The sequence below is a fragment of the Manis javanica genome, chromosome 10 (genome assembly GCF_040802235.1).
Source record: "Manis javanica isolate MJ-LG chromosome 10, MJ_LKY, whole genome shotgun sequence".
Lineage (NCBI taxonomy): Eukaryota > Metazoa > Chordata > Mammalia > Pholidota > Manidae > Manis > Manis javanica.
The window spans coordinates 34,568,248-34,587,436 of NC_133165.1; the positions used below are offsets into that span (position 1 = coordinate 34,568,248).

At 52.7% G+C, this 19,189-nt stretch overlaps 1 protein-coding gene across 10 annotated transcripts in view; it reads right to left on the minus strand.

The window, feature by feature from the left end:
- DTX2 (deltex E3 ubiquitin ligase 2) overlaps nt 1–19,189 on the minus strand; it is a 39,560-nt gene that overhangs the window by 4,685 nt on the left and 15,686 nt on the right. For 5 of the 10 annotated variants that reach the window (XM_017640445.3, XM_017640444.3, XM_017640446.3 and 2 more), the window contains 5 exons: nt 16,092–16,446; nt 13,591–14,227; nt 8,347–8,447; nt 3,765–3,905; nt 927–1,000 (listed from right to left, as the gene is read on the minus strand). In XM_017640445.3, the coding sequence (XP_017495934.1) occupies nt 927–1,000; nt 3,765–3,905; nt 8,347–8,447; nt 13,591–14,227; nt 16,092–16,359 (1,221 nt within the window). In that variant the 5' untranslated portion in view covers nt 16,360–16,446. Of the gene's footprint in view, nt 1–926; nt 1,001–3,764; nt 3,906–8,346; nt 8,448–13,590; nt 14,228–16,091; nt 16,447–18,029; nt 18,255–19,189 lie in introns of those variants that run through there. The other 5 variants (XM_073215167.1, XM_073215168.1, XM_073215169.1 and 2 more) reach the window with 5 other exon arrangements.

Genomic DNA, 19,189 nt, shown 5'->3' on the forward strand with positions numbered 1-19,189 from the left:
AGCCACGCTCAGGAGCTGGGGCTCTTGGTCTTACACCATCAGGGACCCACACTGAGGGGCTCTGAGCAGGGGCTACTTCCATGATCATAGCTGCATGTGGGCTTATAGAAGGCAGCTAGGAGGGGAGGGAGGCTGGAGGCAAACAGTCCGGTTATGCTGGATGAGCACAAGGGCAAAGGAAAGATACAGACTGGGCACTGTGGAGCAGGAGTACAGAGAGGGCGGGAGAGAAACACGAGAATGACTTTGAGGTTTCTGTCCAAACTTTTACCAGCTGGAAGTTTCTTACGCATTTACCTGCAGGAGAAAGAGGCATGGGAAGCAAGTCCTCAGGTCTGTTCTGGCATGACTGACCTTTAACCCACACCTCCAGGACTCTCTAATTCAAATCAGAGACAGGTGGTGCAGGAGTCCCCAAAACAGGCCTCAGCGAGTGGTTTGGGTCCTACTGAAGCTATTATGGGAGTCTAGGCAGGCCCTGTAATTATAGGAACCCTGACCAGCTCTCCCAATAGCCAGAGGGGCAGGACTGCTATCTAGACAAGGCCACTTTGCTTCAATACCAGTTCAACTCTCAGGGAGGGGACAGGCTCTCCCATCCTGTCTCCAGGACCCTGGGCCCAGGATGGCAAGGGAGGGGACTACAGAGAGACCTGTGTGAGAGAGGAGCTTTGCTCAGGACCACAGCTCATCAGTGGCAAAGCTAAGATCAGAACCCAGGTCTCAGAGAATATGCTGCCTCTTCTTAGTAGGCCTGCTTCCTACAGGAGGCCCAGAGATCAAACCCAAGTGTCCAGAGCATGGTGGCAGGCCCCAGAGGCAATTTGGGAGGTGCCCTTCCAGCAAAGAACAGGCAGGCACCCTTCCCACCTGGACCTAGCAAAACCAAGCAAAACCAAAAGCCGCATGGCTCCCATGACACCTACCTCATCTGGGGCGGTTTTCAACTCTTCGGTATAGTTTTTTATCACCTGCTCTGGCTCTGGCCTTGGAGTCCCTCCTAGAAAAGAGAAGAACATGAGCAGCACCCCAAGGAATATGAACTGGAGGCAATGAAACCAGAGAGGAAGGAGGACAAGGGAGAGGTCCAAGCTGCCGGGAATGTTAGAAGGGCTGAGACAGGAAGGTGAGCATGCGGGAGAGGAGAGACTTGGCACCAGGCACGGGGACACTCCAGAGCTCTACCTGACTGAGCCCCATCCGGACTATCCACTGGGGGCCCAGCCCCAGGAGCCCCGGAGGAAGCAGGAGAGGAGCAGAGGCAGCAGCTGATCACAGCACTAGAAGCCACATACTGGAAACCAGCCACGTCCCTGTGCACATTTGGTCTGGATGCTGGACTCAGGCTCTTCAGAGCACACACAAAAGGGCCAAACAGCAGCTTCTAAAACAAACTGCCCTGGAGAATGTCCTCACAGTGTTTTTACTCAACTTACATTGTTCTTGTAAGAAACTCTCAGTGGACAAGTTTTATGAGCTGAGCATGTAGCAGATGCCTACCCAGTGCGGGCATCTGTGTGCATGCTGACTGCAGATGACAGCCACACTGACACTGCCACACAAACCACAAAGTCTTCTGACACCTGTCCCTCGGCTGTGGGACCTCAGCAATACATCTACTCAGAACCTAACCTGAACAACTCTGGGAAGTGGCTGACAGGCAGCACGAAGGGTGCCCTGACTGCCCGGCTCCTGGAAACCTCCCACCCCTCTGTGTGCACATGTGCAGGAGGCTGGGGGGGGGACCCCTGCACCAAACAGGCCCCACCTCATTGACAAGAACGCCCCCGCTAGTGAGGGCAAACCAGTGCAGCCCAGGGGTTCTCCAGCAGAGGCAGTGGTGGAATCACAGGGCATGGCAGCAAAGCCTGTGCAGGAACTGGAGAGCAGGAACTGGGAAGCCCTGCAACCTGGGAAAGTGACAGGCACCGGGCATCTCCTCTGGCAGCAAGGTTACCAGGAGCTCCTGCTAGCCTCTGAGCCCAGGGAGGCTCTGGTCTGAACTCAAGCTCATGGCCATCAGTCTGTGGCTGCAAAGACTTATAAGCCTGTGGGTTCAGCAGCAGAGCTCCCTCTAGACCAGAGCAGGTCAGATGACAGTTTGAGGAGAGCAGAGAAGCTGGGACCAAACACGTCAGGTTTGATTTTGGCTCTTGTGCTGGGGCCAAATCAGGTCACCTGAGTCTCAGTTTCCTCATCTAAAAAGTGGAGACCTCATACCTACCCAAACTGCCATTGTTGTAAAGGCGTTAACTGCCATTACCTGAAAGGCCACTAGAAAGAAACATCACATTCACACACACACCCCACACAGATGCACACACCCATGCACGCACGTACACACATACACACACACACACAGATTTCTAGGACCCTGATTCTGGTCACTGGTGAGAAAACCAGGCCAATGCACAGTGACTTCCAGCACTTGGTGGCTATCCTGGTAGCTGGGACTCTACTCAGACTGAGGGAAGGGGCCTCTTAGAAAAGCCTGGTGGCTCAGGCCAGTCTCCAGACGAAGCCCAGGACCCCATCTGCTGGGACTAGCCTCTGGCCCACCTGTGGCGGTGAGGCCCAGTCCAGCATCCCGTTCCCCAGCTACATCCTTGCCTAGGCAGCCTTTTAGAACTGAAGGCTGACCCTGATCCATATTACTCCAAGGGGGCCATCCAGGTGACCCCCATCCCAGGAAAGGGACATCTGAGCCCAGGAAGGCCAGAAGGTCTGACAGCCTGTGTTCTTCTCCAGCAAACTCAAGTAACTCAGGGAGCTGCTGGCCTGCCCACTCACAGGTCTGTCTCCACCGCCAGGCATAGTAGTTAGGGGAGTGGGGTCAGGGGTTCTGAGGCCTGCCCGAATGCTGGGGTGGAGGTGAGGTGGGGGAATGGGTAGGTAAAGCCTGCCCCTCCCTGGGCATCCCTCTTACACTATGCATGGAGGTTAGACAGACAGTAGACATGATCAGAGCAGCCGCAGCTAGTATGAGCCAGGTGCTTCGTGTATTTCCTTTCCTTCCACAATCAATCTGCTAAGCAGGAAGCACCCAGCACATGAACAGAGACACTTGCATAAGATCACAAAGCTAGTGAGTGCTGGAACCGAGGCTGAGAAATGGGCCTGGTTGAGACAAAGCCACACTCCCTGCTCACTGCACTGCCCTGATGATCACTGGACTTTCAGCAGACTGGGCTGCTCTGGACCAAGGATGGAGGCAGAGCCACTATCAGCTGTGGAAATGGCAGGTTTATAACTCACTACTCACAGACCCCTCCACAGAAGTCTTATTAAAACCCACAGCATTTTCCACGGTCCTGAAATCCCCTTTTCCAAAGCCAAGAGATGAACAGGGAAGTGGTCATCAGAGGACCCCTCTGAAGAAGACCCACACAGTGGCCAGACAGCTGGGGTGCTTTCTTGAGACACATGCTGGCCCCAATGGAAGGGACAGAGTCATCCCCCATCCCGTACCAGGCCTCACCGAACACATGTTTACAAAGTCAGAGTCCTCATGAACAAGTCCCTGGCACTCCAATTGTGCCAGGAAGACAGGACCTGAACTCTGGGTGTTCAGCAGAAAGTAGATTGCCAGGGGCCACCTCTGTGTTGAAGGCAGGGAGGGGCCACTGAGCCCATCCCCAAGGGGTGAAGGAAGCAGAGAAGGCTGTAGGAGTCAGAGAAGAGTGATCAATGTGGCAGTCAAAGGCAGCAAGACTTAGCTGGAGGAGGCTTAGCAGAAGCCAAGAGTATTTGTGAGCAGGAACTACCTTTCATGGACATTTTCCTCAATCTCTTAACTGAGCTGTGACTTTTAGAGGCCAGACAGGAGGCGGGAGGGCTGGCAGGCTGGGGCGCACGGCTAAGACACACAGGGAGTCCAATGGCTGACATCAGAATACTCGTCATGCCTACACGGGGTGCGAGATCAGACATGCAGAGGGGAGAAACGTTAGAAGGAGTCATTGGCACGTGACTTCCACAAACCTCAGCTGAATCCAGGTGGCACTGTGATTGGCCATCAGGACCCGCCGATGCCATGGAATCTGGCTGCTCAAGGATGCCAGGGCCTACCCAGGAGGCAGGGCTAAGCTCTAGGCCAGAAACAAGTGAAATAACTGGCTCATCGAACCCATGGCCCCAATTCCACAGGTGTCCATACAAGCAACTGCTCAGCCCACTCCCTGAGCATGCAGGGGGCAAGGCGTTTGCTTCAGGAAGCCTCCTAAGCAGTTTGGAGTGGGGTCTCCCCATGCCAGTTGCAAGGAAGGAGAGAAGGGGCGACATGGAAGAGTGCAGCCAAGCTATACAAAAGTTTACAGGGTCTCGAGCTCAGTCCTCTGCCTGTGCTAATGTGGATCCTAGCCACTTAGCCTCCGGTGGGGTGCTGTCTGCTTTCCACACCCCATCTCATCTGTCTGGGTGCCTTCAAGCTGCCTTACCAGAACAGGTAAACAGGAATGCAGTCCCTGAGCCTGCTCCCCGACAGCCTGTGACAGTTCCTCCGGAGCAGAAAGGTCCTGAGCCCACAGCTTCCTTCTCTGGCACCCTCAGCCACAGCCCCAACAGCCCCTCTGCTCGCACGGTGGGCATGACCACAGGGGAGGGAGCTGCAGCAGCCAGCCATGCTGAGAGGGGCTATCCACTCCTGTCATTCTTCTCAACCTGGTGCTCCCCAAACGTTCTAGCTGGATCCTCACCCCACACTGCTCCCTGCACACCCAAGGACCCGACACTTTCTGAACATGGCACATCCTCCTGTCAGAGCCCCTAATCCTGCCACTTGCCCAGCCCACCCTGCTGTCATGGTACCACCTACCCAATCCTCCTGGTCCTCAGTCTGGCTCCAAAGCAACTTCTCCCCAGGGCAGGGGAGCTCTGGGCTTCTCTTTGGGTACCTCCCTGAGGGTGGCCTTCCAGTGCTCAGAATCTGGCTTGGGGCTGGGCACAGTGGCAGCCTGGGACAGGAAGTGGGGATCCCAGCCCTGCTGGGCCCCATTCCCCACCAGGCCAGGCAGTGCTCTACACTCCAGGGGGTGACCCAGAGGTGTGAGGGGAAAATTGGCCACTGTGGCTTCTACCAGAAAAACAAAGACTTTCCACATGGCAGATGCACCCAGCTGGGCACAGAAGCAGAGGTCAGCCAGTAGGTGGGCAGCTCAGCCAGATGGGAAGAGTATGTTGTGGTGGCCGCTCAGCAGCAGACATGAAAGTGTACACCGGACCAAGGCAGACCAGGTTGGACCCTGGGTGCCCACTCAGGTAATGTAAGGCCGCCAGCATCCCATGTTCCTGGGCTCAAATGTGGGTTCTCTTGGCAACTAAATGCCAGGCAGACTGAATGACAAGCAGGTAAGAGGATAAAAAGAGGGAGAGAAGAGGAACAATTCCTTAAAAGAACCTGGGGCCTCTGTACTGACCATGACCTCTTCCACCATCCATTAGCTCCCATGTGCCAACCAGACCGCTCCTCAGCATCACCTTAGAAGCAGCTCTCTGATGACCCCATCTAAAAGGCCTCGTTCCCCTCAACTCTGTCTCCTTTACTCTGCTCAGCATCCCTACCACCTGAGAGGACTCACTCATCTGTTTTGTGACTGATGCTCTTCCCCTACTGAGTACTAGGGCAGGAAGGCCTGGTCAAACAAGTTGCACAGTCCCTGTTTGCTGGGGACAGTGACATCCTTGAATGTCACTGGGTGACCTCCACCCTGAGGCCACCATATCAGCCTCCAAGAGGCCAGCATGACCAATGTTCCTGCCCTTCTCAAGGCAGGACCTGCTCCCCTGAATTCAAGTCACAGACACTAATGTCTCAACATCCAGTGAGCAGGATAGGGGGAGGCAAGAGTGGCCATCACATCTTCCCTAATAGCAAGGGCTCAGGGAAGCCCCCCAAACTCCTAACACCCCAAAATAACTAACAGCAGGGATAGATGTGGCTTCTCCTCCACTCATCTGAGAATTCCCACCTGATCTGTGAGAGCCCCAGAGGGTTCAGGCCCTGTATGCAGCCAGATGTGCAAACACCCATTTTCTGGCACCAAGGGCTGGCCTATGGTCTAGGGACCAGGGCCCAGGGCCCAGGTCTGAGCCTACCCTCCTCCAGCCCTGACCTTACCAAGCTGGATTCTGCCCAGCGCCACTCCTCCCTGAAATGTCCCCTCACAGGGTGGGGATGCAGCCCCAGCCCCAAGGGCCTACTCCACCCCACCCCAATAAAGGAGAGGGCCTGGCCATGCTGCAGATAAGGAAACTGTCCCTTAAGGCACTCCTAGACCATGGGTTTGTGAACTGCCTGCAAAGCCCTATGCCCAAGTGCTCACCTCACTGTGGCCGTGTGTAATCCCAAATCCATAAACTAAGGCTAAGGGGAACTCTCCAGATCCTACTTTTGGGGGGCTGACCTGGGATCTCTTGTTCTGGGGTGTCCTAGACATCAGTCCCACCAACAGGTACAAGCTAGAACTTGGTGTTCAGGGAAGGCAGCATTTGGCCATGGACTCCAATCTCCATTATTTTCTATCTGGGGAAACAGGTCTGTTTCCCCAATGAGTAAAATGGAGGTTAAGATGCCTGCCTAACTCCAGGAATTCGGAGCCAAGACGACAGGGTCATCGTTCCCCTCAACTCTGTCTCCTTTACTCCGCTCAGCACTAGGACAATCTGGGATGAAGCCTGGACAGGGTCCTCAGGCTCAAGAGCAGAGGAAAGGGACCAAGAGCTAGTCCCCACACCCAGACCACTTTCTTTGAGAGGTTATTATAACATCTGTATTAAAGCCTTGACAATTAGAGCTGAAAGGATCTGGGCCACATGCAGGCCGGGCCTGTTCACTTGCCACCTTTCTCCAACAAGACCGCCACCACACACACATTCACAGGCAGGCACACACATGTATTCACGCGTGCATGCACACACACACACACATCTGGCTCACCTATGACATCTGCTGCCATAAGACCTAAATTGAGCAGGAACTTTCTAGTCACCACATCTCTGCTCACTGTTCCCTTCTCCCCAGAAGACGACTGACAGCTGAGTGGCTGCAGCACATTCTAGATGGCCTGCTGGGCAGGGTCTCCCCCAACCCCCTCTCTCATCTGCTACCACCTCTTTGATTCTTCCATTCCCTTCAAGGGCTCTTCCTCATGTCCCAACATTGTCTTCATAAGCTCACACACTCCCATGGGACAGGGGGGCAGAGGCTGCCCCATCCCACCCGAATGCTCTTCTGCACAGCACATCCAAAGTCGCAGTGTCTCTGGAAAAGCTCCACCTGGCTACACCCACCGCCTTCAACCCCCACCCCTCCCTGTGCTCCCATCAGACTCAAACAGCACCTTGTAACATCCCAAGGCCAAGAATGCCTGAGGGTGAGTCCCAGCTATGCCAAGGGCTGGCTGGTTGGCTGACCCTGGGAAGTTTTTGGAATTCTCTGAGCCTCAGTGTTCTCAAATATAAAGTGGCAATAAAAGTTCCTACGTCACAGAGTTGTTATGGGGATGGAATGAACACACATGCGAAGCCCCTGGTACTCCTCATTGACTGTGAGGACAGAGGACAGCCCCACCATTGGCAGCAGTATATCAGTCTCCTTCCATTCCTTCTCTCACAACCAATCCAATCACCAAGCCAGCAGCTCCTCCCTCCCTCCCTCCCTCCCTCCCTCCACTGCCAGGGCCTTGGCTGCCTCACCTGCAGCAGGACATCAGGCTCCACACAGGTCTCCCTGCCTCCAGGCCTGGCCCGCTAATCCCTCCGCTACTCCAGTGCTTCACTTCCCTTTAAACCATGGAGTCACTATACCCTCAGTCCACCTTTCTGCAATGCTTCACATTTCCCTGAAGTTAGAAATAACTTTCAGTGGCTCCCTAACACCTGTAAAAGGAATTTTTAAAACAGTTCAACAATGTATGGTTAATAAAAGATCTAGTCAGACACAAAAGGTACTTATTTAAAACGTAACTCCAACCTTCTATGAGTTCCCCAGAAGGCCCCTTCAAGAAAGTGTCCAAAGCATTTCAGGACAGAAAAGTGACTTCCTCAACCACAATACATGGTAACATGAAAATTTTAAAGATGGGGAAAGGCCCACACTAGGGCACCCACCGTCTTCAGGCATGACTCCCCCTCTGAGATGAAGGGCACCCCAGGCTCACTCACTGGGGGTACACCATCACCGAGAAGAGGCACTGCCACCAAAAGGAGCCCCTTTAGCTTTCCACGAGAACACAGAGGGTAACAAGACCCCCACCACACAATCTCCTTCCCCCACCCCCATCCTCCCAAGTACTGCCCCTGCGAGACACTGTCTGCTCTGGAGTTGGGAACCGGGAGCCATGTGCCTACCTGCAAGGGCTTGCTGGACCCTGCTGGGCTTCGGCATCTGTATGGGCACAGTGGCGGGGATGCTCCCAGGGCTGCTGGTGGGACCGCTGGGGAAGGAGGCACTTGGGGAGAGAGAAATCGAAGCTTAGTGTGGAGCCTACAGCACAAACAAGAGTCCCGGATTAGGAAGACCCTGGTACTGCCGAGGCCCCTTTAAGGTTGGCTTCCTTTACCACGGCTGCCTCTGCGGGAGGGAGGGCTTCTGAGTCTTTCTTTAAAGATCCTGATGAAGAATATCTGGAAAGAGGAGCAAGGAGACCTGAATTTCACCACTTTCAGACCTAAACTAACCTAGAAAACCTGAATACGAAGGTGTTAAGCCCAGAATCTGACCCACCATCACTTTGTCTGGGAAAATCAAACAACCAAAGTCAAACTTGAAGCCTGGCCTCAGGGGTCGGGGAATGCGGGCAGGGACAGGGCAGTGATGGGCAAGAACACTGAGGGCAGGAGTCCATCTTTTCACAACGTATCGAGGATGAAGCTCTAACTGTCAAAAAAATGTTTTCCCTGGCAATTCAGAGACTCTAAGGACAATCCTGAAAGGATTTTGAACTCACCAGCTTCATCAAAAGCAAGGCTTTATGGTATCTTAGAGGGAAAATCTAGCAGAAACCACTCTAGCCAGTGATCAAGAATGACATCCCCAGTCACATGACCAATCAAAATCAGGACCCTCAAGGACAGAACACCTCTTTTATGGCTCCTGCCAAAACCCTCAGTCCCATCATGAGAAAACATGTGACAAATCCAAATTCAGGGACATTTGACAAAGTAACTCTTTAAAGTGTCAAGGTTATGGGAGATGAAGAAAGACTGAGCAACTCTTACTGACTGAAGGAAGAGGAGGAGAAATGACAACTGGATGCAAACTGGGAACCTACAGGTTCCTGGGACAGAATGAGAACAGCAGGGAAAAACTGGTGAAAACAGAAAAAGTCTTTAATTAATAGTATTGCACCAATGGTAATTTTCTGGTTCTGACAACTGTGCTGTATTTATGAAAGACGTTAACATGAGAAGTCAAGTAAGGGAGACAGGGAAACTACTATTTTTGTTACTTTTCTGTTAAATCTAAAATTAATTCAAAATAAAGGCATTTAAAAAAATAATAAGGGTCTTGCTCCCCACAGTGACCATGTTTGAGTCACTCAGGTGGTCTTAAGCCATTGTTTTTAAAATAACAAATCTATGCCATTACAGTTTGGGGTGGGCCCGCACCGGAGAACACTTGCTGCCAATGTCCCAGATGCCTGCCACCTCCCATGTCCTCTGGTCCATCCCCGCCCGTGTTACAGATGATGAAATAGGAGGGTTATGAAACCGCTCCATGGAGTCCCTAAAGTGGAGCTCCCCAAGGAGAGAGCCTGGGCATGTATCTGAGGGAGAAGGCCTAGTTCAGGTCCCATCACCAAGAACTAGAGCAGAAAGCAGATGGGCAGTAAGCTTCCATCCTGGCACTGGGACCAGAGGCTGTGACTAAGTTCCACTTCACAGGGGTCTCACGATGCTGCCACTTCCCCTGTAACTGACTCAGCTCTTCCCCCACATGCTTCACTGCTGTAAGCAGGAGGAGCGGAGCAACAGGAACAGAGCAGTAAAAGGACCCAGATGTTCCCGAGATGGGAGCAGACAGAGAGTTAGAGGTCACCAACAACCCTCCACTGTCCTCATAAGGGCCCAGACTAGGAGAATGTTCCCCAATATGGGCACCATTTGTCCCATGAGGCGCCCTTCTCTGAAATTTCCTCCAGTCACTGCCTCCTTGCCTCACCTGTTCCTGGGTCTTCCTACTAGGCCCTACCTGACTTTCCCATCTAGAACCATCTCCAGGAACTTGCCTCTGGAGCTGAGAATGTGAGACATGAGGACTTCTAGTCTTCTACACAGACAGGATTTGAAAGCCCCATGCAAGGGGCAGAGCTGGGATGCTGGGAGTAGGGAATTACAAAGCCTCTCTCCAGCTCCCAGAACCAGCCAGGGAACCTCTGAGCAAGTACAGTATGAGGAACAGGATGCACAGTAAGAGCAGCTTCTGATGCTGGCTTTCAGTTAAAGCTGTCTGCCTTTGGACATTACATGCCTCCCTTCTGAACTTCAATTTCTCCATCTGTAAAACGAGAGTAATTCCAAAAGGCCCCCGGGCATTTGTGAGGCTCCATGTATAGCCCAATAGAAATGTGTGTTGTTTCCCAGGTCTCAAGAGGAGCAAAGTGGGGGCAGAAAGCAGAAGGGCCACCAGGCACCTGCCCTGAGAGCTCTCACTAGCTACTGAGACCCATAGCAATCCCAGGGCAAAAGGAAACTTCAGAAACTGACCAGCCCAACTCCTTAATCTTAAGGGGAAAAGAGAGACATGGAAAGGGAGCAGAGCTGACCCCAAGAGCTTATGGCGAGTCAGGAGGAGTCCCACCTGGAACCCAGGACTCCACGAGCCTTAAGAGGGTGGCTGGCAGCCGAAGGGAGGGGGTGCTTTCAGAGGCTGGGAGCAGTGCAGTAACAAGGACAGAGCAGGTAAAGCCACCTGGGAGAATCACCTCCCAGGGCCATTCAGTGCAGGGGCGAAGGGCCCCAAGGCTTAGCCATGCTGAAGCTGCAACAGACTACTGGCCCAGATTGCCACCCAAGTCACTGGAATGCCAAGCTGCCACACCCTCTATTACGACAACAGTGACACATTTTGGAAAGTTTTCCATACAACATCATTAAAACACAAGTTTCGGTGCTTAAAAGATAAACTTCAGCTACCAAGAAATGTACTGGAAACCAGCAGCTCAGGGACAAATGATGTACCTTCTTGATATGTTACTGGTCCCTGAGAAGTCCTCTGAGGGTACAAGGACATCTGTCAGCCCAGGCTTTCCCCACATTGAGCAAGAAGTGATCTGAAACCACATGGGTTCCACAAATCTTAATTTCACTTGCTCACATGTTCTTTCCAATGGCTACAGTAAACACAGCATTCTCAGGCTTCCCCAGCCCATGGGGCTGCCCACCCTGCTGCGTTCTCCTCCATGCCTACCACATGCTTGTCTGTGAAAGTGCTGTTGACATTCATTCAGTCTGGAGAGCTCTATCCCCCAGGGAGGCTGAGGTGTCAGGTGTTTTCAGCCCTCTCAACCTCCTGGGTTAAGAGGTCAGGTATTTATCAAGACCCTTTTGGCTCTATAACACCCATCAGAAGAGGGTAAACTGAAGTTGGCCACTCACTACAAATTAGACATGGGAAAACCCTGCTCGTCAAAGCAGCGCTAGGCCCATCCAAGTGAAGGATGCTCCTCCCAACTCCTGAAGAGCTGCAGAAGATAAAGATGAACACCCAACTAAGGAGGCAGGCCCCTCTGACGCTGTTTCAACTAAGAGAGCTGGCCAATTCCCTCCTGACTTACAATGCAGAGTAAGCAGGGCAGGTAGCAACATGCATGGCCAAGCAGCAAAGGTAAGACCATCTGGCCCAGCCACCTTCCCCCAACACCCTGCCTGGCCTGCACGATAACGGCCCACAGCAGCAGTCTCTCAGGCCCAGAGGATGGGGAGGGAAGACCCCAGAGAAATAGCAGGGGGTACCACATACCAAGAGAAAGCAATACAACCCATTAAATCACCTGGCTCAGTAGAGCATTCCAACCCTAGAATGATCTAGATATTTGCCCTAAAAGAACTTAATGAGAATCCAGGAAGCTAGGCAAAGCTAACCTAGTAGAAGCAGCTCCTGTCCTGCTGACAACCATTCTGGGCTGGCAAACAGAGCACCCTCTAAAAGACTGACCCACTTATTGGAGGGGGCATCACAGAGCACTGTGTGGGCTGGGAAAGCAGCAGTCTAGGAAGCTTGCTGAAGTCTATGTGAAGGTCTACAGAGAAGGCCAAGTGGAAGTGAAACCTCCCTCTACTCCCAATTCCCAGAAAGAGCACACGGCCTGACTCCTGACCTGTCGAGGCCCAGCCTCCTCGTCTGTGATGAGACTCCTCTGCACTCAGGATGCTTCTGCCTTCCTCCCACTCTGCCTTTAAGAGGAGCTCCATGTGCCCCACACAGCCCACTCCAGGGCCTGGGTTAATCCCAGCTCCCCCACTTGCTGGCTGTGCTGCCAACCTTACCAGCCTCACTCAGCTCACCTCAAGCAGAGGACACCACCCACCAGCTGGCCGTTATGAGGATAAATGAGATCACACCAGCAAGCAGTCTGCTCAATACAGCCTAGCTATAATGCATGCTCAACAAATGATAGCTGTCACTGTGTCTTACAGAGGCCCGCAGGGTCCTCTAACACCTAGCTAGAGGCCCAAGAAGCTACGAAGAAGGGCTCAGGGACACTAGGAGGCTTCAGCCCTCCCCTGGGGTCAAGTGGGCAGGGATGCAGCTAGGTGAGGAAGGTGACACCAAGACGCTGGTCCCCTGGGAGACAGGGCAGCCACAGGGCCACTAGTCATTACTACCCATCCAGGTCACCCTCCCTCAGAAATCTATCCCCATCCCGGCTAACATTTTCAATTCTCAAAACCTTCTCTAAGCCCAACACCCTCAATAAGGATCAATTAGGAGGCCCCTCATCAGTGACAGGTCCTTGAGCACCTCAGGGACACCCCCACTGACCACTCCAGGGTTTTTTCTCATTCTAAGGTGTCAGCTGGTCTGGATGGGGTCTATTTCATCCTGCTCCCAAGGTGCAGAGCACTCTGGGAGACACTGGGCAGGACTGTACTGGCACAGCTGTCCTATGTCACCAGCTGCCACCTCCCATACCCTCAGCATTTAGGTCTCCCCTTCGCCAACTTTTAAGCACCAAAACTGGGCTCGCAGCTTTCCCCCAGATGAGACTAGATTTGTGGGAGAAGACTGAATTCTCTGTGTCTGGGTCTTCAATGCTGGGCACACAGAGTTGTCAGTGAGATGCGCTGAGGTACATGGCATCAGCTGTGTGGCATACAGGCACAGCCTAAAGCTCTTTGCTCTCCACAGAGCCTTGTTCTCCTGAGTGAACATAGGGATTACTGGTCTTAGCCCATCTGGCACCTATCAGCATGCAAGTACCAGAGGTCAGGTAGGCTCCATGGGATGTGAAGCTGAGGACAGCCACAGCACCCTAGTGCCACATAGCATGCGCCAAGGAGACACAGCAGGGCAGGAGGCAGGTAAAAGGAGAAGCCCAAGCCTGCTGACAAGGCACACAGGAGCCCCAAGCGACCCTCAACACAAGATACCTGGCTCCACTGGCAGTGGATGATCCTGGGGGCTGGTGCTGCAGTCCCAGGTGGGAGAGGCTGGCGCGGTAGAGGGGCTGGCTCCCCAGGGAGGGTGGCACCCCACCCCAGGAGTTGGTGGTGTTCAGTCTTGGAGCAGACCTAGCCCCAGAGAGTGTAGGCTTACTATATGGGGCGAAGGCCTGGTGGGCCCCAAAGATAATAGCAGTCCTGTGGGAAGGCTGGGGGACAGGGTATGAGGGGAGGTTGGTCATGGAGTGGCGGTAGCGGCCTGACACAGGGCCAGTACCACTGCCACTGAGGCACTGATGGCAAGAGCAGGCAACTCCTGTGTGGCCTGGTGGAGCAATGATGGTAGTCACTGGGTAAGGGAGCCCTGCTTGGCGCCGCACACTGCGACAGAAGCTTGAAGTCTTATTGGTCTGCTTGTGGGTGGCGTAGTTGATGGTATAGTTGTACCCAAGCGGGGCCAAGTCCACCAGCTGGTTGCCCCTGGCCACCTGCTGCTCCAAATAGTCACAGACGCTGGCTTCATAGGCTGTCCAGGAGCCATCATCACTCAGCCACTCCCAGATGATGCCCTGGCCCAATGCTGAGTGCTGGGGGAACAGGTGTCTGCGCACAGCCCGCATGGTGCCTATTGGAAAAGGAGTATCACACATAAATGGTTCATCTGCTAGCCCCCTGGAGATAAAAGGCAAAGGATTTTAAAATGTTGTTTTCTACAACCAAAACCAACCAGTATGATCATGGTGTACATAGGGTCATGCTGCCATCTAACCTGGAGGCTGGTACTAGTTATTCTTTCCAAATTTGGGATGAAGGGTAGAGAGCTCTGTCTAGGTAAAGAAACCAGGGCCCATAGAGATCACGTGGCAGAGGGGGATCTGCACTCCACAGCAGGAATGGGAGATGCCAGGAGCTTAGGTCAAAGAATAGCTCAGACTCAAGGAGGCTTTTCAAAATAATATTTCTAATGATGAAAACTATACAGCCTTAAAAATTTTTTAATGAAGCATAAAGAAAATTAAATCATCCACAATCCAACTACCAACAGGAAAGTGCACAATTTATATTGCAATGTATTTAGTTTTCTAGGCATGTACATTAAGTAGCTTAATCATAATAAACCATACTGAAAAATTTTTCCTTCTATTTTCATACATTATGTTGTATTTATTGTGTATCTAAACTTTGTAAAATTCTTCACTATTTGTTAGGTAATTCTCTCACACAGATGTACCATTCCCTTTGACTTCTCAAGTAACAAATGGATCCTGGGGGAGGTACATATTCTTCCCTGATATTTGGAAAGCACCCTGTGATTAGCTTATTTTCTTAATAAAGCAAATCTGAAGATTAAGGAAAAAAAGGAAAGAGATCAACCTGGGCCATGCTCCCAAAAGTACTTGCCATAAGATGACCACTACGATTGCCTTCTAGAAGCCTGGTCTCTGGCCTCAGCCCTGCCTCCATCCACAGCAGCCAGAGGGATCTTTTAATCCTCAACTCAGATCACATCATTCCTCTGCCCAAATCCTCCCAAGATTCCCCACTTCAGAAGAAAAGCCCCCCACAACCTGCCTGTCCATCCTGCCCTTCCTTCAGATCTGTCTCTGTTCCTTCCCAGTGACCTGGCCACCCAAGCTCAAACTTCAGATACACCTCTCCCAACACTGTCCACTCCTGTTCCCCGAGTAACACATACTGCTATTACAATATACAATGTATGCACTATTTATCTTCTTCACTGCCTTCCTCGGTTGACTGCAAACAGCCATGCAGGCAGGGACTTTCACCTGCACCCAACTGATTGGAGGCCTTGGTGCCCAAGGGTGCTGCTACAGGACCAGAGCCAGAGCTTCTCAGTCTCAGCCCTGAGGACATCCCGTGTCAGTAATTCTTTGTCATGGGGCCGATCCATACACTGTAGAATGTTTAGCTGCACCCCAGCCTCCACCTCTAGATGTCTGCAGCACCCACCCCTAACCCAGAATCAGGACAATCAAAAATGTTGCCAAATACTGCCAAATGTCCTGGGGGGCAAATTCACCCCCAGCTGAGAACCACTGGTTAGAGGGACAGGGCACATCTCTGGATCAAAACATTCACATAAAAAACAAACATGTGTGCCCAGGAGTGTGAAGTCACTGGCCCAGGTCACAGTGGAGCCAAAACTCACCACCTCATCACAAGGACCTCTACCTAGCATGTCTCCCCACCTCCACATCAGCCTGCCTGCCAGTGAGACTCTCAAATCTCCATAGGGGGAGGCAGGCATTTTGGGTTCGGGAGACAAGGGAAAAGGGGCTGGAAGGGCCTCTGCACTGTGCTCCCAAGGTACCCTCCACTACTAAGCGGTACCTCTCACACCATGTGGTACCTGTTATCACTCACACACCTGCCTCCTGAGCATGTCAATTCTGTAACCCCAGCACTCAGTGTGGAGCCTGGCCCAAAGCAGGCACTTGGACACATACTAGAGACAGGAAGTGTCTTACCAGTGTCCTGGCGGAACTGAGTCCAGCTGGGGAGGTCGATGATGTAAGGGGCCAGCAAAGGGTCAGCTTGGCCTAAGGGGATGCTGTGGGCCAGACTTCCCAGCCCAAAGCGCTGGCCCTTCTGCTGGACAAACTGCTGCTCGATGTAGCTGCACACGGCAGCACTGTATGGGTGCCAGGTGCCCAGCCCATCCTGCCATTCCCACACGGCCACTGCCACAGGGCTGGTGTACACCTGAGCCAGTGAAGGGCTTGGGGCCATGGCCATCTTCTCCAGGACGTCCTCTGCTTTCTCAAACGGTTTCAGACCACTCTGGCCTGGAGTTTCGGGTTCATCTCAGGGCTTCCTGCAGACCTATAAACAAGATGGACAAGCAGTTACCAAGGCACACAGTGGCCCTGCCGAGCCAGCCTCAGTGCAGGGAAAATACCATGCTTTTCTTCAGTCCCTATTCTTCCCAGTATCTTAAGAGCATTGTGACCAAGTACCTGAAGCTGTCTTTTTGCTTGGCAGCCAGGATGAAGGCAGTCAGTCTAGCAGCCTACCTCCCTCTACAAATGGTCAGGAAGACACTGTGGAGTGAATCTTGGGTGCTAATCATCAGCTCAACTTCTCTCTTTTTACCAATAATTTCCTTCTGACTCAACTACTAAGTGCATCCTTTTAAACTGTATGTATTTTCATGAGTCATCCCAAATCTGTTGTGGACTGAGGCCCTGATGGCCCCTTATACTTGTGTGAGGACTCTGTGGTTTCCAAAGCCGGTTTGTTTGTGGTACACATAATAACACCTGCTATGCTACAGCTGAGAAAAAGCTGTGTCTCAGAAAGGCCAGGACACCCAGGGGTCAACGGCAGAGCTGGGACTCAAAGCATGGGTCCTGGCTGTGCCCAGATCTCCAGGCTGCCCCCAGGGTATCATTAAGCACAAAGAGTGCCCCAGATAAACATTAAAATCTCACGGATGCTGAAGCTCTCCCTCTCTGGCCTCTCTGCACCCTACTCTGTGGGCCTGGCCTTGCCGACCAGCAGGTGGGTCCAGAGAGTTTACACCCACCTCCCAAGACATTCTCTTCCCTTGTAAACTCCACTTATCCTCAGGCACAGACTGCATCACTCAGGGAGGCTTTCCCCAGCCACCTGTCACATGAACTTCTTCCTCACAGCACTGTCCAGGGTTCTAAGACCCACCCAGATGTATGGGTATGGGGACACTGTCTTTCTGCCCTGCCGAGACTGGACAAACTGCTGCTCAACAGACTGCAGACACCCAGTAAGTCTGCCTTGTCCGCAGCCTGACTGCCAGCCCCAGCACAGGTGTTATCATGGAATAAGTGTTACAAAACGCATTAGTTCAAAACATGCTGAATGGAAGTAGCCAGCAGCCGTCCACAGGAGAAGAGATCTGTGGATGTACCAGACCATGGAAGTTCCCCAGAGCCCCAGCTCCTACAGGACAAGAGGAACAGGACTAATGTTTAAAGACAAACACCAAGTGTACTTGTCCTATTTAAACCAGATGGATGACCTGGTATTCCTCCCACTTTATGGAGTGGAAACTCAAGGCTCAAAGAGGTCAACATCTTGTTGGAGGTCACATATACACAGCTAAGTGGCAGCTAAGAGAGCAAACCCTATTGCTCTCTTATGCCTATTTTCTCAGAAAAGTTCAGCATGAACTCTACCTTCACCTCCCCTAACAGGCCCCACTTAAAGGAAGGCAAGGAGGAAGAGAGGAGCCTGCACTGCAAGCCCTGAGCACCTGCAGCTGTCACGGCAGGTCCATGTGGAGCCTGGTGCCAACAGGGCTCCTAGTCATACATCTGCTCTCAGATGTGGTATTTTCTCCCCATTTTGTAGATGATGAATCCAAGGCCCAGGTAGTTGCAGTGACTTGCTGTGGATAAAATGAGAGTTTCTGTGGCCAGGATTCTCACCTGCCCGTGGTTGACTAGCTCACTGCACACCTGTGGGCAATGCATGGCTGTTGACTCTACATAAAGAGCTCCGCCCAGTGCTCTGAGCGTGACGTGGTGGCAAGGCTGCAAGGGTGCAGGAGAGCAGAGCAGAGGCTGGAGTGGTGGCAGCGCCGAGGACAGAGGCCCAGAGGACAGCTGTGTGAGACGACTGTGCAGAGAGGTCCAGAGGACGGCTGTGTGGAACGACTGTGCAGAGAGGCCCAGAGGATGGCTGTGCAGGCAGAGAGAACCAGAGGATGGCTGTGCAGGACAGTTGTGCAGAGTAGCCCAGAGGACAGCTATGCGGACAGAGGGGCCCAGAGGCAGAGACCAGCTTGCTGCATGCAGACTCGCTCTGAGTAATGGGATTCTAGTGACTGAAATAAAGTTGGGTATAACCCTTTCACCCCAAAGAGCGTTTTGCTGTCAGTTTTCTTTGGTCACATTGAATCCATAGTGAACTTGCCTGGGGCTGAAACCCACTGGCAAGACACTTGCTTACATGGCTGGTCACAAGGCTGGAAGCCTGGGATTCCACTGCAGTCCCTGTGATTGCACTACACCATTGAGGTTTGGAGGACAAGGCCAAGACCACCTGCCCCACAAGGAAGGGAGATCTGGAGCAGCACATGGGCTCTGGCATTGACACAGGAACACCTGCTCTCCTCTACTCACTGTATTATCTTGATAAGCACTCCAGGCTTGCTTGCTTTCACCTGGAAATGGAGACAGCAACATCCATTCTAAGAGCTTCTGTGGGGATCAGAGCAGGTGTGTATAAAGCACCCAGCATAGCACCGGACACACAACTGCAATCAGCCAACCCGACCTCCCTGCCCTTCCCTGACCCCCTCAACCCAGCACCTCCCCACCCCTCAAGTCTGAGTGAGGAGTGGTGGCCTAGGGCAGCACAGGGCAACACAGCAAGGGAACGCGAGGGATGAGTCAGGTTGACAATAATTGAGCACATCTGTGAGTGCCAGGGCTGCTGTGCGGCTGCCAGCTGCTCCAGCAAAAGAGCCGCATGGGAGGATCAACCTGGGGTGCCCTCGGGCTGGCGGGTTGGCTGATTAGCTCAGCGCCTGCAATTAGAAATCTCTGTAACCATGTCCAGGTACAAATCACAGGACTGGTTTCAG